The sequence below is a fragment of the Camponotus vicinus genome, unplaced genomic scaffold, assembly GCF_025532165.1.
Source record: "Camponotus vicinus isolate PSW18456_S1 unplaced genomic scaffold, iyCamVici1.0 SCAF_12, whole genome shotgun sequence".
Lineage (NCBI taxonomy): Eukaryota > Metazoa > Arthropoda > Insecta > Hymenoptera > Formicidae > Camponotus > Camponotus vicinus.
The window spans coordinates 11,504,524-11,520,368 of NW_028141948.1; the positions used below are offsets into that span (position 1 = coordinate 11,504,524).

General features: G+C 30.5%; 2 protein-coding genes across 2 annotated transcripts; both read right to left on the reverse strand.

The window, feature by feature from the left end:
- Positions 1–496: 496 nt before the first annotated feature.
- Positions 497–1,957, reverse strand: LOC145962457 (uncharacterized). The gene has a single exon (XM_083083514.1). It carries the CDS (start codon positions 1,955–1,957, stop codon positions 497–499), a length of 1,461 nt encoding a protein of 486 aa, XP_082939640.1.
- A 3,977-nt stretch (positions 1,958–5,934) lies between these two features.
- LOC145962993 (uncharacterized) lies at positions 5,935–9,444 on the reverse strand. The gene is made up of 2 exons (XM_083084548.1): positions 9,358–9,444; positions 5,935–7,793 (listed from the first exon to the last, which is right to left on the reverse strand). The coding sequence occupies exons 1-2, from the start codon at positions 9,367–9,369 to the stop codon at positions 6,417–6,419; spliced, it is 1,389 nt and encodes a 462-aa protein (XP_082940674.1). The 5' UTR covers positions 9,370–9,444; the 3' UTR covers positions 5,935–6,416.
- Positions 9,445–15,845: the final 6,401 nt, after the last annotated feature.

Genomic DNA, 15,845 nt, shown 5'->3' on the forward strand with positions numbered 1-15,845 from the left:
ACATTATATATTTCATTTTGCAATTTAAAATTTTACAGAAAATTATAAATTGCAAAATGAAATATATAACATACACACACTATTTATTATATAGAACATTTAAATATTTGCAGAGCTTTCTCTATGTCGAAAATTGAGAAAAATTTTGAATAAGTAACTTACTACAAAAGGATTATATGCATTTGATTTAAACTTTCTGAATTTAATTGAATAATAAAATTTAAATAATTTATTAATAAAATTAACATTTAATATGGAAATTGAAAAAATTGCGACAAGTTATCCTTTCTTATAGTAGAGTGTTTTCGCTGCAGTAATGATTTGAATATAAATATAAAAAATATTTGTGTGTATATAAATATTTAAGATAATTTTATAGTTACTTATGTATATCCTAAAGTAAAACACTGCGTCAATTCTATAACAACAAAATAATTATAACAATATATAGCACCATTTGTTCTACCATTCTATTATATTTATAGATCACACGATATCATTTTTTATTATATTGTTTATTTCCAAAATTGCCGTCATCTGGAGTAATTGTATCTTGTTGCATCTGCTGTGCCTTACCTAATTCGTAAGTAGAGTACTGATAATTGTAAGATTGAGGAGTTTGAGATACAACAATAAAATCTTTATTCTGATAAGAGCCCGATTGATTCTGATCGTTTCTATAATTCTGTTCCTGTTTGTTGCTGGACTGATCATAAGTGCTATCGTAATTATCATAGTCATATCTGTGATTTGTTGGTCGATGATCGATTACACGATCGCGATGCTTGTTGCGGCTGTCAGATGATGTATGCGTCAACTGCGACACCGGTTTTTGAACATAATGGCTTGAATATCTTGTATTTTTATTTGAGGTTTTTTGAAACGGAGCATCTCGAAGATTTGTCCGTTCTCCGTTGACTTTCGTGGTATCGTCGACATTTATCACGAAAGTTACACCAGTTTTAGTTTTTGCGCCTGAAAGAGTCCTGTATGATGGCGTATTTGGAGTATAAGCGTCCTGATTCGCGTATGATCCATCATTGGCACTGTTCAAGACGTTTCTGTTGTTCTCGTAAGACTGATCGGCTTGCTTCTGCGGCAATAAATTGGCCATCAGCTGTTCCGTTTGCTGAACCTTGACATACGGCGCGGGCAGCGAGTAATCCTGGCCGACTGGCTGTTCCGCCACGTTAACTAGCCTGTACGTCGTCCTCGGTACAAAAATCGGCGGGCCCTTTGCTTGGGCATCAAGTTGATTGTACGGACTAGTTAACTTGTACGTGTTAGATTGCCCGTCGAGATCTCTCAAATTGTTAGATATGTAGTTTCCGTTGTCTACGAATTGGCTTGTCGATGCGTCTTGATTCTCATTCTCCTTCGATTGTGTAAATTGCTTGTTTCTATTCTGCTTGTCGTTCTCGGCCATCTCGGTGGAGTCTTGCGATGTTTCTTGATAGCCGATGCCTGTCGATGGTGTTGGCAACGGAGAATGGGAAGCCTGATTGAAATAATGAGGATAGTAATAGGGTGGCTGATAATAATAATTCAGATACGGCGGAGATGGATACGACGCAGGATTCACTGCGTATTGTGTAGGATAGGTGACATAGGGTAAGTTGGCGTAAGGATGCACATCGCTGTTGTGCGAGGGATGAGCGGATGAGGGGGAGTTGCTTTTGGAATACGGATCGTAATTAGGATAATATGAGTCTCTTTGCTGGTTGTTGTTATAATTAGAACTGTAAGAATCCTTGGCGTCAATTTTCGGCGTCTCCGGCGTTAATTGTAATGTTGACTCTGCCTTGGTACCTCGTTTAATTAATTTAGGGCTGTAGGGGTAGACGGGATGTATCGGTAAAAATGGCTCGTTGTTAGGATCCTTGATTTTATGTAGTTGGGCGAAAATTGCCGGCGACAGCAAGCAGAACAAAATCTGTAAGATGTTAGATTTATTCATATATTGATTTATAAAATATAATTGCTTAAAAAGGGAGAGAGAAATTTATATTATTGTATTATACATATTATATGTATTAATAAGACATATAATTATTACAATTTTTCTTTACTAATCAATAGAATATTGTATAATATTATATAATTATATAAAAATAATTATTAAATATTATTATATTAAATATTAAATATTATGACAATAATTATTAAATATTATAATAAATAATATAATAATTACTTTTATAAAAAATTACAATTAATATCATAATATAATCATTATAAACAATTTACATAAATTAATAGTGCTATATTTATATAGATTATTGTTTTTTTAATTAAAATTTCTTTTCTATATTTTCCAGTGTTGAATAATTTTAAATATTTTTGTGATATATTAATTTATACTGCGGATTTACCATGTATTCGTAATCCATATTCGTATTTTGTATCTGTATTTCACATTCAAAATAAAAACTTTTAAGTAAAATAAAATAACAATGTTCAAATAAAATAAAAACTTTCGCGACACAAAAATAAAAATTTATATTCCATAAATTCCAAATAAAAATTTATGAACTGTTGAAACTATTGAAACTATTCTGGAGTAAAATTCCTTAAAAAATAGCTTGTAATTAGACCGTACGAAAGAATTAGACGTCAAGTTTAATTAGCACTGTTATTAAAAACGTTGGATTAGCAGCATTAAATAAAATGAAATATTTTCCACTAATTAATGAATTTATTAATTTGTACCAACCAGTCGCACCATCTCCGCTGCAATTCGCTTATCGCCGTCGGATGATTACAAAAGCTATGCTTTCTTCCACTATTTAATGGCTATCTCATCCGGCACCTCGTCCGCCAACAATTTCGCAGATCAGACCGACACGATGGTTCCACCTTTAATGATGCATCTGCCGACATTGAATTTCTCCTTTATACTCAGTCACCGGAAAAATTGCGGAAACTAGTTTAACATTTCTCTGCTCTTATATGTGTATAAGTATAGAAGTGATAGTGGATGATCCGGTGGCGCAGTGAAAATATATAGAATGTTGTTCGAGCGTCGTCAAAAATGGCGAACTATCACTCGATAGTGACATACATTAGATCACGTGTATGTGGAACATTATCAAAAAACAGACCCTTCGCTCGATCCTGACTCTTATTAGGCAGACCGTAATTGCTAGTCGATTATTAGTCGAAGGAGTCTGCGAATTTATTGAGCAACGTTTGATTTTTAGTCCGAAAAAGTTCGAATCGATACTTGGTACTCTAAAGACAGCTGGCCGGAAGACAAAAGGTGATGGTCGTAAAAGATCAAATGGCCTAGGAAATGGAGTGCCCTCCGGCATCTTCAAAGGATCTTTTTATTTTCACTTGAACAACGCCTTTCTCGGTGACGTTCTCGTATCTTTAAAAATGTCAAGACTTGTTTTACTTTCACCTGTGCGTCTGTCTCCCCTACCGACAAATCCTTACTGCGACCACACCTGTGATAATGAGATGATTGATAGGAGTCTCAGGAAGATTACGTCGCGGAAATAAATCCGGAAAAAAATTTATCTTTAAATTACTATAGAATCTTTCTCTTTAATTAAATAAATAAAGAAATGTCGTAGAAGAGCAAAGATTTTGCATTTATAGTTAATATTTTAAGTTACAATGACCAGAATAAATGTATGTTTAAATAAAAACATAGTTTAATAAAACAATATGATTTTAATAAAATTATTCTGTAGAATATATATATGTTTTTATAAAATAAATACAATAATATTAATATATATGAAGCACATATATAAAATTATATATAATTTATTATAAAAGAAATTTTTTTATACAAAGTTTACTTTTAAAGAAAATAATGTAAAAAATTAATATCTTCTTATAATATCTTTACAATATTTTTTAATATTATTAAAGATATTTAATATTATTTAATACAAATATTCTATGTAATTTTAAATAATGTTATATTAATATATCATCATTGCACAAACGAGAGAATTTTGAAGAAAAATTCTATTCCATATATTTTTAGCTCTAAAATTCTATCGAAATCTTTTGTAAGCTCATGTTAGAAACTCATATTGTATATTTAAAAAACAATGCTTACAGTTTCATACATTGTCATACTTTAATGCCATCTTCTTCCGTAAAATTTTCGATTACCATACTCAAGAAAAAGATTCATGTTATGGGTCGATACGTTACGAAAGTGAATCTGCAAGCCGCCTGGCAAGAAAGGAATTTGCGATCCATGATCAAGGTAAAAGTACATGATAGGGTCCAACCGAGGAACGCCTTCATGAAGAGTAAGAGCGTACTTTTCCCGCTCTCGCGGCGCCGCGCGAGAAAGAGTGAAGCACAAATATACCGCTCGCAAAACCAGTCGGAAAATAGTGAAACGTGCATTTTCTATATTTGCAAGATATGTACGATCGTCGGGTGGTATCGGTTGTACCATCTATCCATAAAAGGACCAAGAAATTGCGTGCAACTCTCTCATGTCGTCGTGCTCGCGTGCGTAAGTGTTCAGGGTCCACACACGAACATGATACAGAAACTAGGTCAGATGCATATGAAGAAGTAACGCGCGATTACTAAAATCGCTTTCTTGCGTGGGCATCCGCGTATCTCTGTGATCGTGTAATCAAAAATTCGATTACTGAAAGCAACCAGTTTTCTTTTATCGCGCGAAATACTGATTGATGAATCGTGAACCTGATATTTCAGTAATCGATATCGTTTTATCAATGTAAAATTTAAATGAATATAAATAGTACAATATGCATTGCCATTCACTACAAATCAGAAATAACTTTATGCGTCTAAATCTCTTTTTATAAAATTTAAGTTTTTTTATATAAGTATTCTATGAGTTATTTCTTAAAAGTGTATATAATTTAAGTTATATACGTATAAAACATCATCTAGTTATTTTAAATTAAATAATGTTTTGAGCGTCTTTTATATATATATATATATATATATATATATATATATATATATATATATATACTTTTGAGAATGATACAAGTATTTTTAAATTTAATAATTTAAATAATTATTTTTAATACACATGCAAACTATATATTATAATGTGATACATTTTTACTAAACATATATGATTGCTGTAGTGCGTATTATATTATTATACTGCTCAATATTTTACTCTTATATAAGGTAATATAAATATTTACACCGTTAATAGCATTCAAATAAAAATTCTGATATTGCTGATTTCTACATTAATCATGTTAACCTGTTTGATAAGTTCGGCCAATTAACGTTCTCGTCGGTCGGCAACCACTTTCTCAAATAAAATAAAGGTTTAGAAAGGTATCTACTCATCCCAATCTGTCCCGGTCTTGAAGTAAAAGTGATCTCGTTCTTCCTCGTCGGGCGAATTTCTGTCATTATTATTTCTCTCACACCTTCGTGTATTGTGTGGCGAATAAACTTTCATGGTAGTAGAAGTGAAAGAAATAGCACTATCACGATTGCTAGATACATCAATTATCTTGACAATATAACAATACCCGAACTCATTTAAACGTCCAAACCGTTCAAATATCTTTCGATACGCATTATCTTTCATCATGCGTTTCGAATCAATTATAGATGAATACGCAAAATTCGACGCTCTACACATGTATTTAATTGCACCAATTAAAATTATATTACTTATAATAATCATATTGTTTATTCATACCACGATACAATTTTACTTTTTTAATTTCTTTGACACGGTATGTTTTCAGTCTTTATTAAAAAGCAAGAAATTGGAGCAGAACGTGTTACACACGCAATCTGCGAGTGCAAATTAATGACAATATTTTTTACAATTCAAGAAATTCAGATTTACATTTCTTGAGCTTTGAATGGTTGTTATCGATCCAGTTGCAACGATCATGTCGCTGTCATAACTTGAAGAGTTAAAATGGGTTTTCTATTGTATTAGAATTAATTATTTTATTACAAAAAGATATAAAACTAGACAACAAACATCACAATTATCGATAATACAAGAGATACATAACAGAAAGGACTATTTACTAGTATTATAAATATATAATAGTTTATATTAAATACAATTACGATATAAGTTTGTCTATAAATGTGTGTTGGTAAAAGATTTAAATATAAATATATCCAAGCAACTGTTTGGAGAGCCTGGATTATTATTGCTATCGTTATACAATATACGTGATTCTCCAATCTATCCTTGAATAGTAATCGAAAATATTTGCTGCTATTTCTCATGGCAAGATCTAGTCAGCATAAAATTAAAGCCACTCGATAATTTTAAATTGTGGCAATTTTTTGGTGCTTAACTTATTTGTCGCAGAAGCTAAAGCACGTATAATATATAATTATAACTTTAAATTATCAAAGTGAGTTCAATAACATTAACATATGCGTGAGATGCAAAATATAAAGCTACAAAATATAAATTAAACGACTCCATATTTTCCGTTAGAAGACGAATACGAGATCGTGTCATACTTTTCATTTCCTACCTCCGCGGTGTCATATGATTTTGCTACAGCGAGTCTTGAATATCTCGGACTAACACTGGAATAAGCTCCGTGCGATCCCGCAGGTGTTCCGTACGAACCAGAAGGACTTAAATACATGGGCGTATAAGTACCGGATGCTCCGGTATAAGTCACGACGGGGTTGGAATAGCTGTGACTGGGACTCGTGTAGCTCGAACTATGAGCGGAATAGCCGGAACCAGAGCCAGAATAACCGGAATGGGAAGAACTCGGGGCTGCGTAAATGACGTTAGGACTGGAATAGCTAGAACTGCTGCCGGATGAATGAGACGGCAGATAATTCACGTACGAGGAACTGGACGATCCAGAATTCGAGTAAGATCCTGAAGAAATTGGCACCTCGTAATTGGAACTATCTGACGAACTCGAAAATCCGGCGTGAGAGCTTGAAGAGCCGTAAGATCCTGAAGAAACCGGTACGGAATAACTGGATGATGAAGAGCCGGAAGATAATGCGGAAATATCGTGAGAGCCAGAGGTTATCGGAAGGGAATACGTAGGGGATGCTCCGTGAGAGCCGGAAGAACTGCTGAGGGTAGAAATGCCGTGAGAGGATCCAGATGCCGGGAGGCTGTAGCTGGAGGAACCATCGTGCGAGCCGCTGGCGATAATTAAGCCGCCCGTCACGGAATGTAAAGAATTCGAAGGAGCAGATTGAACAGGAAGACTGTAGCTTGACGCGGAGCCATGCGACGATCCCAGTACAACCGGAACATTAATGCTGGATCCCCCGTTGTAAGCCGAGAGCCCATGAGCTGCGGAAGCGTAAATCGGTGCGGAAGAATACGAACTGGAGCCGGAAGTGCTCGCGGCGTCACTGCCGCTCTGGGATCCGAAGGTGACGGGGCCGGTCTTCGACGAGATGAGATTGCTTCCTCCACCACTTCCTAAATTGATGCTAGTTACGCTGGGCGCGGAATACGTGCTTTGAGCCGAATGTCCGCCAAGGGAGGCATGAGCACCCTGAAGATTCAATGAGTGGCCTAATCCAGAAGAAAGATATCCAGATCCGAGGCCGGTTGAAGGTAGAGAATATTTGATTCCGTGACCGATAGAGTTGCCTAAGCTTACTCCAGCATGTCCAAGAGAGAAACCACCGGATGATCCTCCTAGATTATAACCGGAACTCACACTCGAAGGAATGGGTGCCGAGTAGGAAGGAGATCCATGCGACGGATAAGCCACCGGAAGACCGCGTTTATTTGGCAGCACTAGACGTTGATACCGCAAATTTTCACTGCCACAGACGAGAGCCGCGAGACCCAGAAACACCTACGCAAGTAAAATTAGTTATCGTTACTTTTTCACTTTCTAAGAGTGACCCGCTTTCATCGGTTTAATCGGTTTATGTGAAAGTGGAATACAATATTATTAGTCGGTAACCTGATTTATAATCAGATTGCTTAGCTACAAGCGGTTATATTAATTAAGCGAGAAATGAATGCTTAATTTTGTCAGTTAAGTACATGAAAATATTAATTGTTTAGTTGATTTTCTAATTATATCGCTATACACAATTTTCAACATCTTTCAAAAAATCTTATAATATAATGATAATATAAATTTATATATAATTAATATAAATATATTTATTAATATAAATATTAATATATAATTATATTTACTAATGTAATTTTATTATCATGTCGCTAATATTCGCAAATATTTCTTCAAAATATTGATTTAACTAGATTAACGCAGACGCTATAAATAAATTTAACATAAAAATGTATGAATACTATCTAATATTTCAATTACAGATAATTATAGTTAATTAATGTGTGTGTGTGTGTGTGTGAGTGTGTGTGTGTGTGTGTGTGTGTGTGTGTGTGTGTGTATATGTATATGTATATGTATATATGTATATACAAAATTCTCAATATTAATTTTAATATTAGATTTTCTAATTATTTTAGAATCACGATTTTTTCTTATTAAAAAATATCAAAATATTAACTATATTCGAATTATATAAATAATTAAGGAAAAAGAATTCTTCGGAAAATAAGCTTCAAAGAAAACGACTAATAATATAGATTGGCTAAAATAAACTACTTACTAAATTTACTAAAATATTTTAATTTAATTTAAGTAAACATTTTAATTCAAAACTTAATAGCAAAATATATATTTTTAATTTTTGCAATAAATGATCCATTTATATTTCCGAAAAAAATCGAATTCAAATTTATTAAAATATAGACCGCAGTCGGAATATGTTTTATATTATTTAAAATATTTAATTATTATAATCTATATTAATATTTTTTAATTGCAGTACTTAATATAGCGTTTTAATTGCACTATTTAATATTTGATTTTAATTTTAAGCTGTTCTACACTATAAAATAAATATTTGAATGTATCATATTATTGTAATTATTATTTTTATTGGTTAATCTGTAATATTTTTTAATAATAAATAATATATATAAATAATATGATATTTATATCGTAAAATAAATTATATCTTAAAAAATATTCTTTTTAATAGAAATTTAATAAAGAACTCAATATTGCATTAATTATCATTAATTCAAAATCACATTATAATATTGCATATAAATATTATTATATTATTTATATTTTAAAGACTTTTCTTAACTTTAATATTTTAATTAACTTTGATTTGACAACTGTCTAAATTTCTATAAAGAAAAAAGAAATTACACACAACAATCTCAATCAATATTGCTATCTTTAACACATCCTGTATAAAGACATTAATTTCACATGTATGATATGCACAACACACATAAAAGCACAAATAGTAGATATAGATATAATTAAGTATTAAAAGAGAATTATAAAAAGAAAAATTTTTTATGGCACTTACAATTGACCGCATGTTTGCAGGAATAGGATCGCTCTCGTTAATATTTCTCTCAATCGGGTGTCAGTCGAGTAGTTGAGGGATATCTCGGTTTCTGATGCCATTGCTACCAAGAAGAAAGCCTTTATACATGGATCCCCTCTTGCACGGCGAAAGAAAGGTCTAGGTGAAGGTAAATCTCCCCATGCTAATATACCGGGAGCAACGTTGCGTTGCATCGCATCGTCGTCGGGGCACTGATAGCGGGTGATCGGTATAACAAGTGTTTTACAAATTGTATTTTACTTATGATAATAGCGGATCAATATATTAATTCTCATTTCTATTACAATTTTTCTCTCGTTAAATATAAGAAACAACAGCATCTTCTTGGAAAAGTCAACAACCTTATTTGAAAAAGGACGAACAATGCCAGTTGCACGAACATGAAGTCAATCGGAAAAAGATTTATCGCTTCCTCTTCGTAACAGAAATTTCATCCCTGCCTTGTTGCCTTTGTCCGCAAAGCGTTTCGAGAAAGTATAAGGAAGGTCAATTACCTTCCGCATGTTGTTCAGGATATTCTCAATTAGGTTTTTTGCTTTTTCATACATAAGAAGGATATTCTCCTAGCGGTTATAGATCATATTAAGGCAATATTCAAAGCTCAAGAAAATTTCAATAGACTATGTTAAGTAGTTTTTATTTATTATGTTTTCACGAAATCAGTAATTTAATTTCAGTATGGTTATCATAATGGTTATCATATCGGTATCAAATCATCAAACTATACCGGTATATTTTGTTACAATCAGTGTAATTAATCACTTACGAGTGAACACTATCTTGCATCGCGAAAAACGCAATTATATTTTCGATTTGCAACTAGATTCCTAATTCATTTTATATTCTTCTTCTATTTTATATTCACTCTTGATTTAGACGCATTAAGCTTTAACAAAAAAAAAATATTGTACATCAGAGAAATATTGTATATCACGAATTAGACCGCAATCCCAATTTAATCCTATCACATGAGCTCGAAACGTATAGTTGTATGCATAAATTCTATAAATTATCTTGCTACAAATTATACATGCGAGAAGAAAGCAAAATAATTACTTATATAATCACGAATTTTTAAAAATTTATTATTTCAGTACACCTGGTATACTATATCCGGATGTGTACTTTCGAGATATTTACCGTGTCATAAGAAACGTTTCTTCCATACATTGAAATCTACTGAAACGTGCGTGGTTTTTTACATTCACGTCTCATGTAAAAAATTTAATATTGACAAAAAAGCACTATTAACCGAATACTCGTTGTATAAAAAAGCAGTTATGCTTGTTCTACGCTTATCAAATTTATTTTTTAATAAATGTTTTTCTGTTAAACTTTAATTGACATGTTTTGTTATTCTACATACAAAAATCAGATTGAACCGAGTGGATTTATTAATTTTATTATTAATCGCAAAAATTAATTAAGTTTCAAACGTGCCTTTTCACACAAATGAAGCAAAGTAAAATATTTCATAAAATTTTAGTGTTCTATATTGTTTTATTTTTAACATTTTTATATCTATAATCTATAAATAATATTTAAAAAATATATATCCATAATATCTAAAAAAAGAATTATATTTCTGACTATATCTTACATCTAGAAGTACAAGTTTCACATTTAATTAATTTCGAATTTTTATTATAAATTATAGGAATATGAAAAAAAATTGCGCCTCTCACTATGTCCTAGATCTAAAATTATAATTTTATTACTTATAATTTAATTAATTTAATTATAATTTTCGGCTTAATTTTTATTTTCAACTAATTTAAAATTTTTATTTTTAATGTAAAATATGAGAATGAGAGAGAGACAAATATTGTAACGCTAAATATATGTTATACCTTTGTGTTTAACAATTTCTTGTAAATTGTAGCTTTTTTATTCAACTCAGTTAAGAGTTAATCAGAATTAAAATGAGATATGTATTATAAGAGAAGAATACTCGTTATAAGTATTCTTAGAGATCGTGAAGAAAAAAATCATAACTTCTTGAAAGTCGATCATTCGAAAGTGAAATGCGCTTAGGTATGAACAAAAAAGCTGCTACACAGTGTTTCTCGTTTTTGTTCTTTTGTATAATAAACATATCTAGAAATAAAGCCATAAGAAAGTAATTGTTCTTTGAGAATAAATGTAACTGTAGAAATAAATGTAGCCATAAGAAGATAATCGCGTTCTTCGATTCATAGCACCTCATAATAATTTATTTGACTCCTCCCAACCTTCAATGCTAAACTGTAGTAATTGAAAATGTTTGATTGACACTTTACTTTCACTCGTGTGATGAAGAAAGAGCATGTTGTTTGTTGTTATTGTCCAATTTAAAAGACAAATTAGTCTTAAGAAAGATGTCGCGATTTGCTTTCAAGATAGAGATATAGGAGTGAAGGAAAAATAAAAGATAAAGGAAATAAGGCAAAGAAATGTCATTTCATAATTACCACTGTTTGACAATAAAATTTGAAATTTATACAATTTTTATATTTATACCATTGCTTGCATAATTTTGATATCGATATATGAAATATATATCAATATATAAAATATATATTTATATCAAAACTATGCAAAAAATGGCATAAAAATAAAAATCTATACATATAAATTTATAGCAATTCATTATATTTGCAGCTAACTAAATGATATCAATACTTAATCATATTTGTAAAACGTTAAAATAATATTCTACGCACTTGTAAACTTAGTACCATATATATTTGTAAATATACTATGAATATTAATTAACATCGCCGATGATCTTATCATAGATAGCTTTATTGAGAGCTATATTGCTTCAGTATGCATAGTTATGCAGTACATAACATAGAATATTTTTAAACATAAGATATTATCTCAGCTTTCATGTGTTGCGAATAATGTATCTGTCACTTTGTTGCTATCTTGATCAAAGCTAAATGTATTATTGAACAAAATACGCATTGAAACGAAGAATACTAGATCCTCAGATATCATTCTTCGCATCTTGATGCTAAGAGGGAAATAATGATAGTATATTATTAAAGAAGATAAGCATGTCAGTGAGATCTGATTTTGTCATTTATCAAGAGATCTAATTAGAATAGTAATACTACTTGGAAATGCCAATGTCGACGATTGATTATCGCGCTTCACGCACATGGTTTTGAATAATAGAAATCGATTTAAAATTGCTCTTGCTTTCTCATCACTTGATTGCTACATCTTTGGCTTTTCCTGTCATTTGTCTTCCTTTTTCAAATTTGTTAATTCTCTCGTTTTTTCAATCTTGAACTTTCTACGCATTGCAATTTCCTCTTTTCTGTACATATATGAATTTTCTCATTACAACTTATTTCTTTACCTCTTAATCTATTTTAAATTACAACTAAGATTTAACTATTCATATTATTAAAAAATATTTAACGAAAAAAATTTAAAAAATATTAAGCAAATTGGAGCAATTTATCCTAATACGAGAAATAGAATATACAATACAATACAGGATTTTCTAGATTATATAGGATTCGATAGGATTCAAAGAGCGCATTTGAGAAACCCTGACCGAACAAGTTTGAAATAAAATGATAAAAATGCACCAGTAGAATAAAACGAAAACCGGGTAAAATATAGGTCACTTGCGGAAAGTGAGTTGACAACAGGTTTGAGAAGCAACTGCGACGAGAAAGCTCGACTCAGGGTCACACAAGTTGCGCTTTTAAGGCCTATTTCATGACCCTATGGGCTTAATGTATGCTCTCTGATTTTTAAATTACTTTGCGGAGATTTTGTATAAATCTTTGTTTCTTCAAAATAGTAATGCTTTCTCACATTATTTTCCTTGGAAACTTGTTCTATTAAATATTTACATAACGTTGTTAAAAACGTGAGCAGTCTACAAATAAGAGCAATTTAAAAGAGAAAACATTACTTTAAATTTTACCTTTTTGGTTGCCACTGCACTTAAAATTACTTAATATATATCTTAATGTATTTATGTCATTAAGGCAAAAATAAAGATACAATATGACTTGTAATAAGGTTTTATAAATAGATATTTTATAAGTTTTTATTTGCAAATTAAATTCAATCATTTTTTAAATTTTTCTTAAAATCTATATAAGTTTAATTACTTGTTTCTGATAAAAATATTCAATTTATCGTAATGGATTTATAATGAAAAATAACATTATACTTATTTTATTACTTCGATTTTAAAAATCTTAATCTCAAAGGCAATATAACTATTGAATTTAACAAGGAATAGAAGCAATCTATATACTTCAAGAGGTCAACAATATTAACAGCTTTTTAAATAAATTTAATTTATTATGCTTAATTATGGATCTTATGATAGATTTCGATCTATAAATCGCTAATATTAGCAATTTGTTTTCGATGTATCTTTCCTTTAGTAAGAACGAGTTCAATGATTATGAAATCATCTAGGATCTACACCTGCAAACAACGATATATTATGCATGTTTAAGATTGCTCGGATTATCTGGCTGCTTTAACCGTGGCTAGAATTATCGAACGACTTTCGAGGTCAGAATCGAGTGACGTGGCTATGGTCCGTGCGCGACCACGAATGATGGTCACGACTACGAGTGAGAGTCTCTTTGTATAGATCAGCATTCTGGGCCGGAAGTGGCGGTAATCCATTTTCTCAACTTTCCATTCTATCGCGACTATATAGGATAAGCATCACAGTTGCGTGCGGTTAACGTTATACATGCATTATGAACACTTAAATCTAAGGCTTAGCTGGAGGGCCCTATGCAATTTTTTTACTTACACGTAACATATGGAGGAAAAATATTATTTAAAATAGAAACTAAAAATATTTATATTAGTCATTATATTAGTCATTATTCTTACTGGGGCAAGTATAAATAATTAAAATAATAATAAATAATTAAAATAATTAAAATATAATTAGAGTAAATAATGTAAATAATTAAAGTATAATAAAGTAAATAATGTAAAATAGTAATTCAAATATTCGAATATTAATTAAATTATTTTCAATAACCTGTATCTAGAGTGTACCCATTAAAGTTGATAAATTTAAAATTTGTCCAGTTGTGCGTTTTGCACTAAAATTAAACAATTATAAATATCTAATTTAAAATAAAGGAAAATCCCGTTTTCTTCTTCAAAGTAGAAAAATATTTATTTAACAAAATAAATATAACATATATATTTACATATGCGATAAATCTATGACAAAAATAGAGAACAAATTTTTCACGTCATACATATTCATCAAATCAACATTCATAGATGATTTACTCTCTCTTATTAAGTATAACATATATATTAATCTAAGTTTAAAAATAAAAGAAAATAGGAAAAATACACTGCCTAGAAAATCAACAAGAATCTCTATTCTATAAATAATGTTCTCAAACATATCCGTATGGCTAATGATGAAATTTCTTTCATACGTGACCGACAATTAAAAAATAACCTGTTTGTTATTCAACAAAATTTCAATTTCAATGAAACAACTGCATTCATTATCGTTTCAAAATAGACATTTTTCTTGAAAACATTTAAAATATGTATATATGTATGTACGTACGCAATAACAGATGCAAGAGTACACTTGGCACGAGTTATATATTGAACAATCATCATAGTAACTCTTCAATAACAAAACGTACATACTAATTTCAAGCGCTGCAAAATAACTAGGTAAATCTTTTATTTTCTAAAGTTAACATAAAGTATAACACTCACAAATGATGCAGTTTTCGAATTTGTATATATAATATAATGCGTACTGCATTTCAATGCATGATTATTTGTGGATTGTGGAGAAATTATAATACTTATAATGCCACTATAGAACATAAAATTCCTCATAAACTAATAGATAATTTTTCATACATGTATATGTGTATGAGAGTCTGCAAAAAATTTCAAAGTTTCTATTATAATTAATTTTCTGAGATAACTATAATCTACTAATTTAAAACATCATAATTAGAAAAAATTTATGTAAATAAATCAGTTGCGCAATAAAAATAATTAGTTTGAATTAAATATACATTATTGTTCATATGATAAGACAATTAAAAAAATAGAGATAATACGTTTTGTGCGTTTTACTTATACTTAACAATTGTGTAATAAAAATGCAATAAGGAAACTATTCTATTAATAAAAATAAATAAATAAAATTTCTTATTAAAGTAGATTTGCACAATTCTTTTAGTCAATTTGAACTCTTGAAAAGAAGAAAATGAAATCGTTTATGTAAGAAAAGTTAATAGGCAATGTGGTACAGCATTATTAGCATATCAGAATCACGCGACTACGATAATAATTCTCCTTACAGTACTTTCTTCTTTTTAATCTCTCCTTCTCTCTTTTCCGCGCGAGTAAACAGTCAGTCTCGTTACCATAGACTTACGATCCAGTTCGCGAAGAATAAGGACGTCTTACTTCCATAT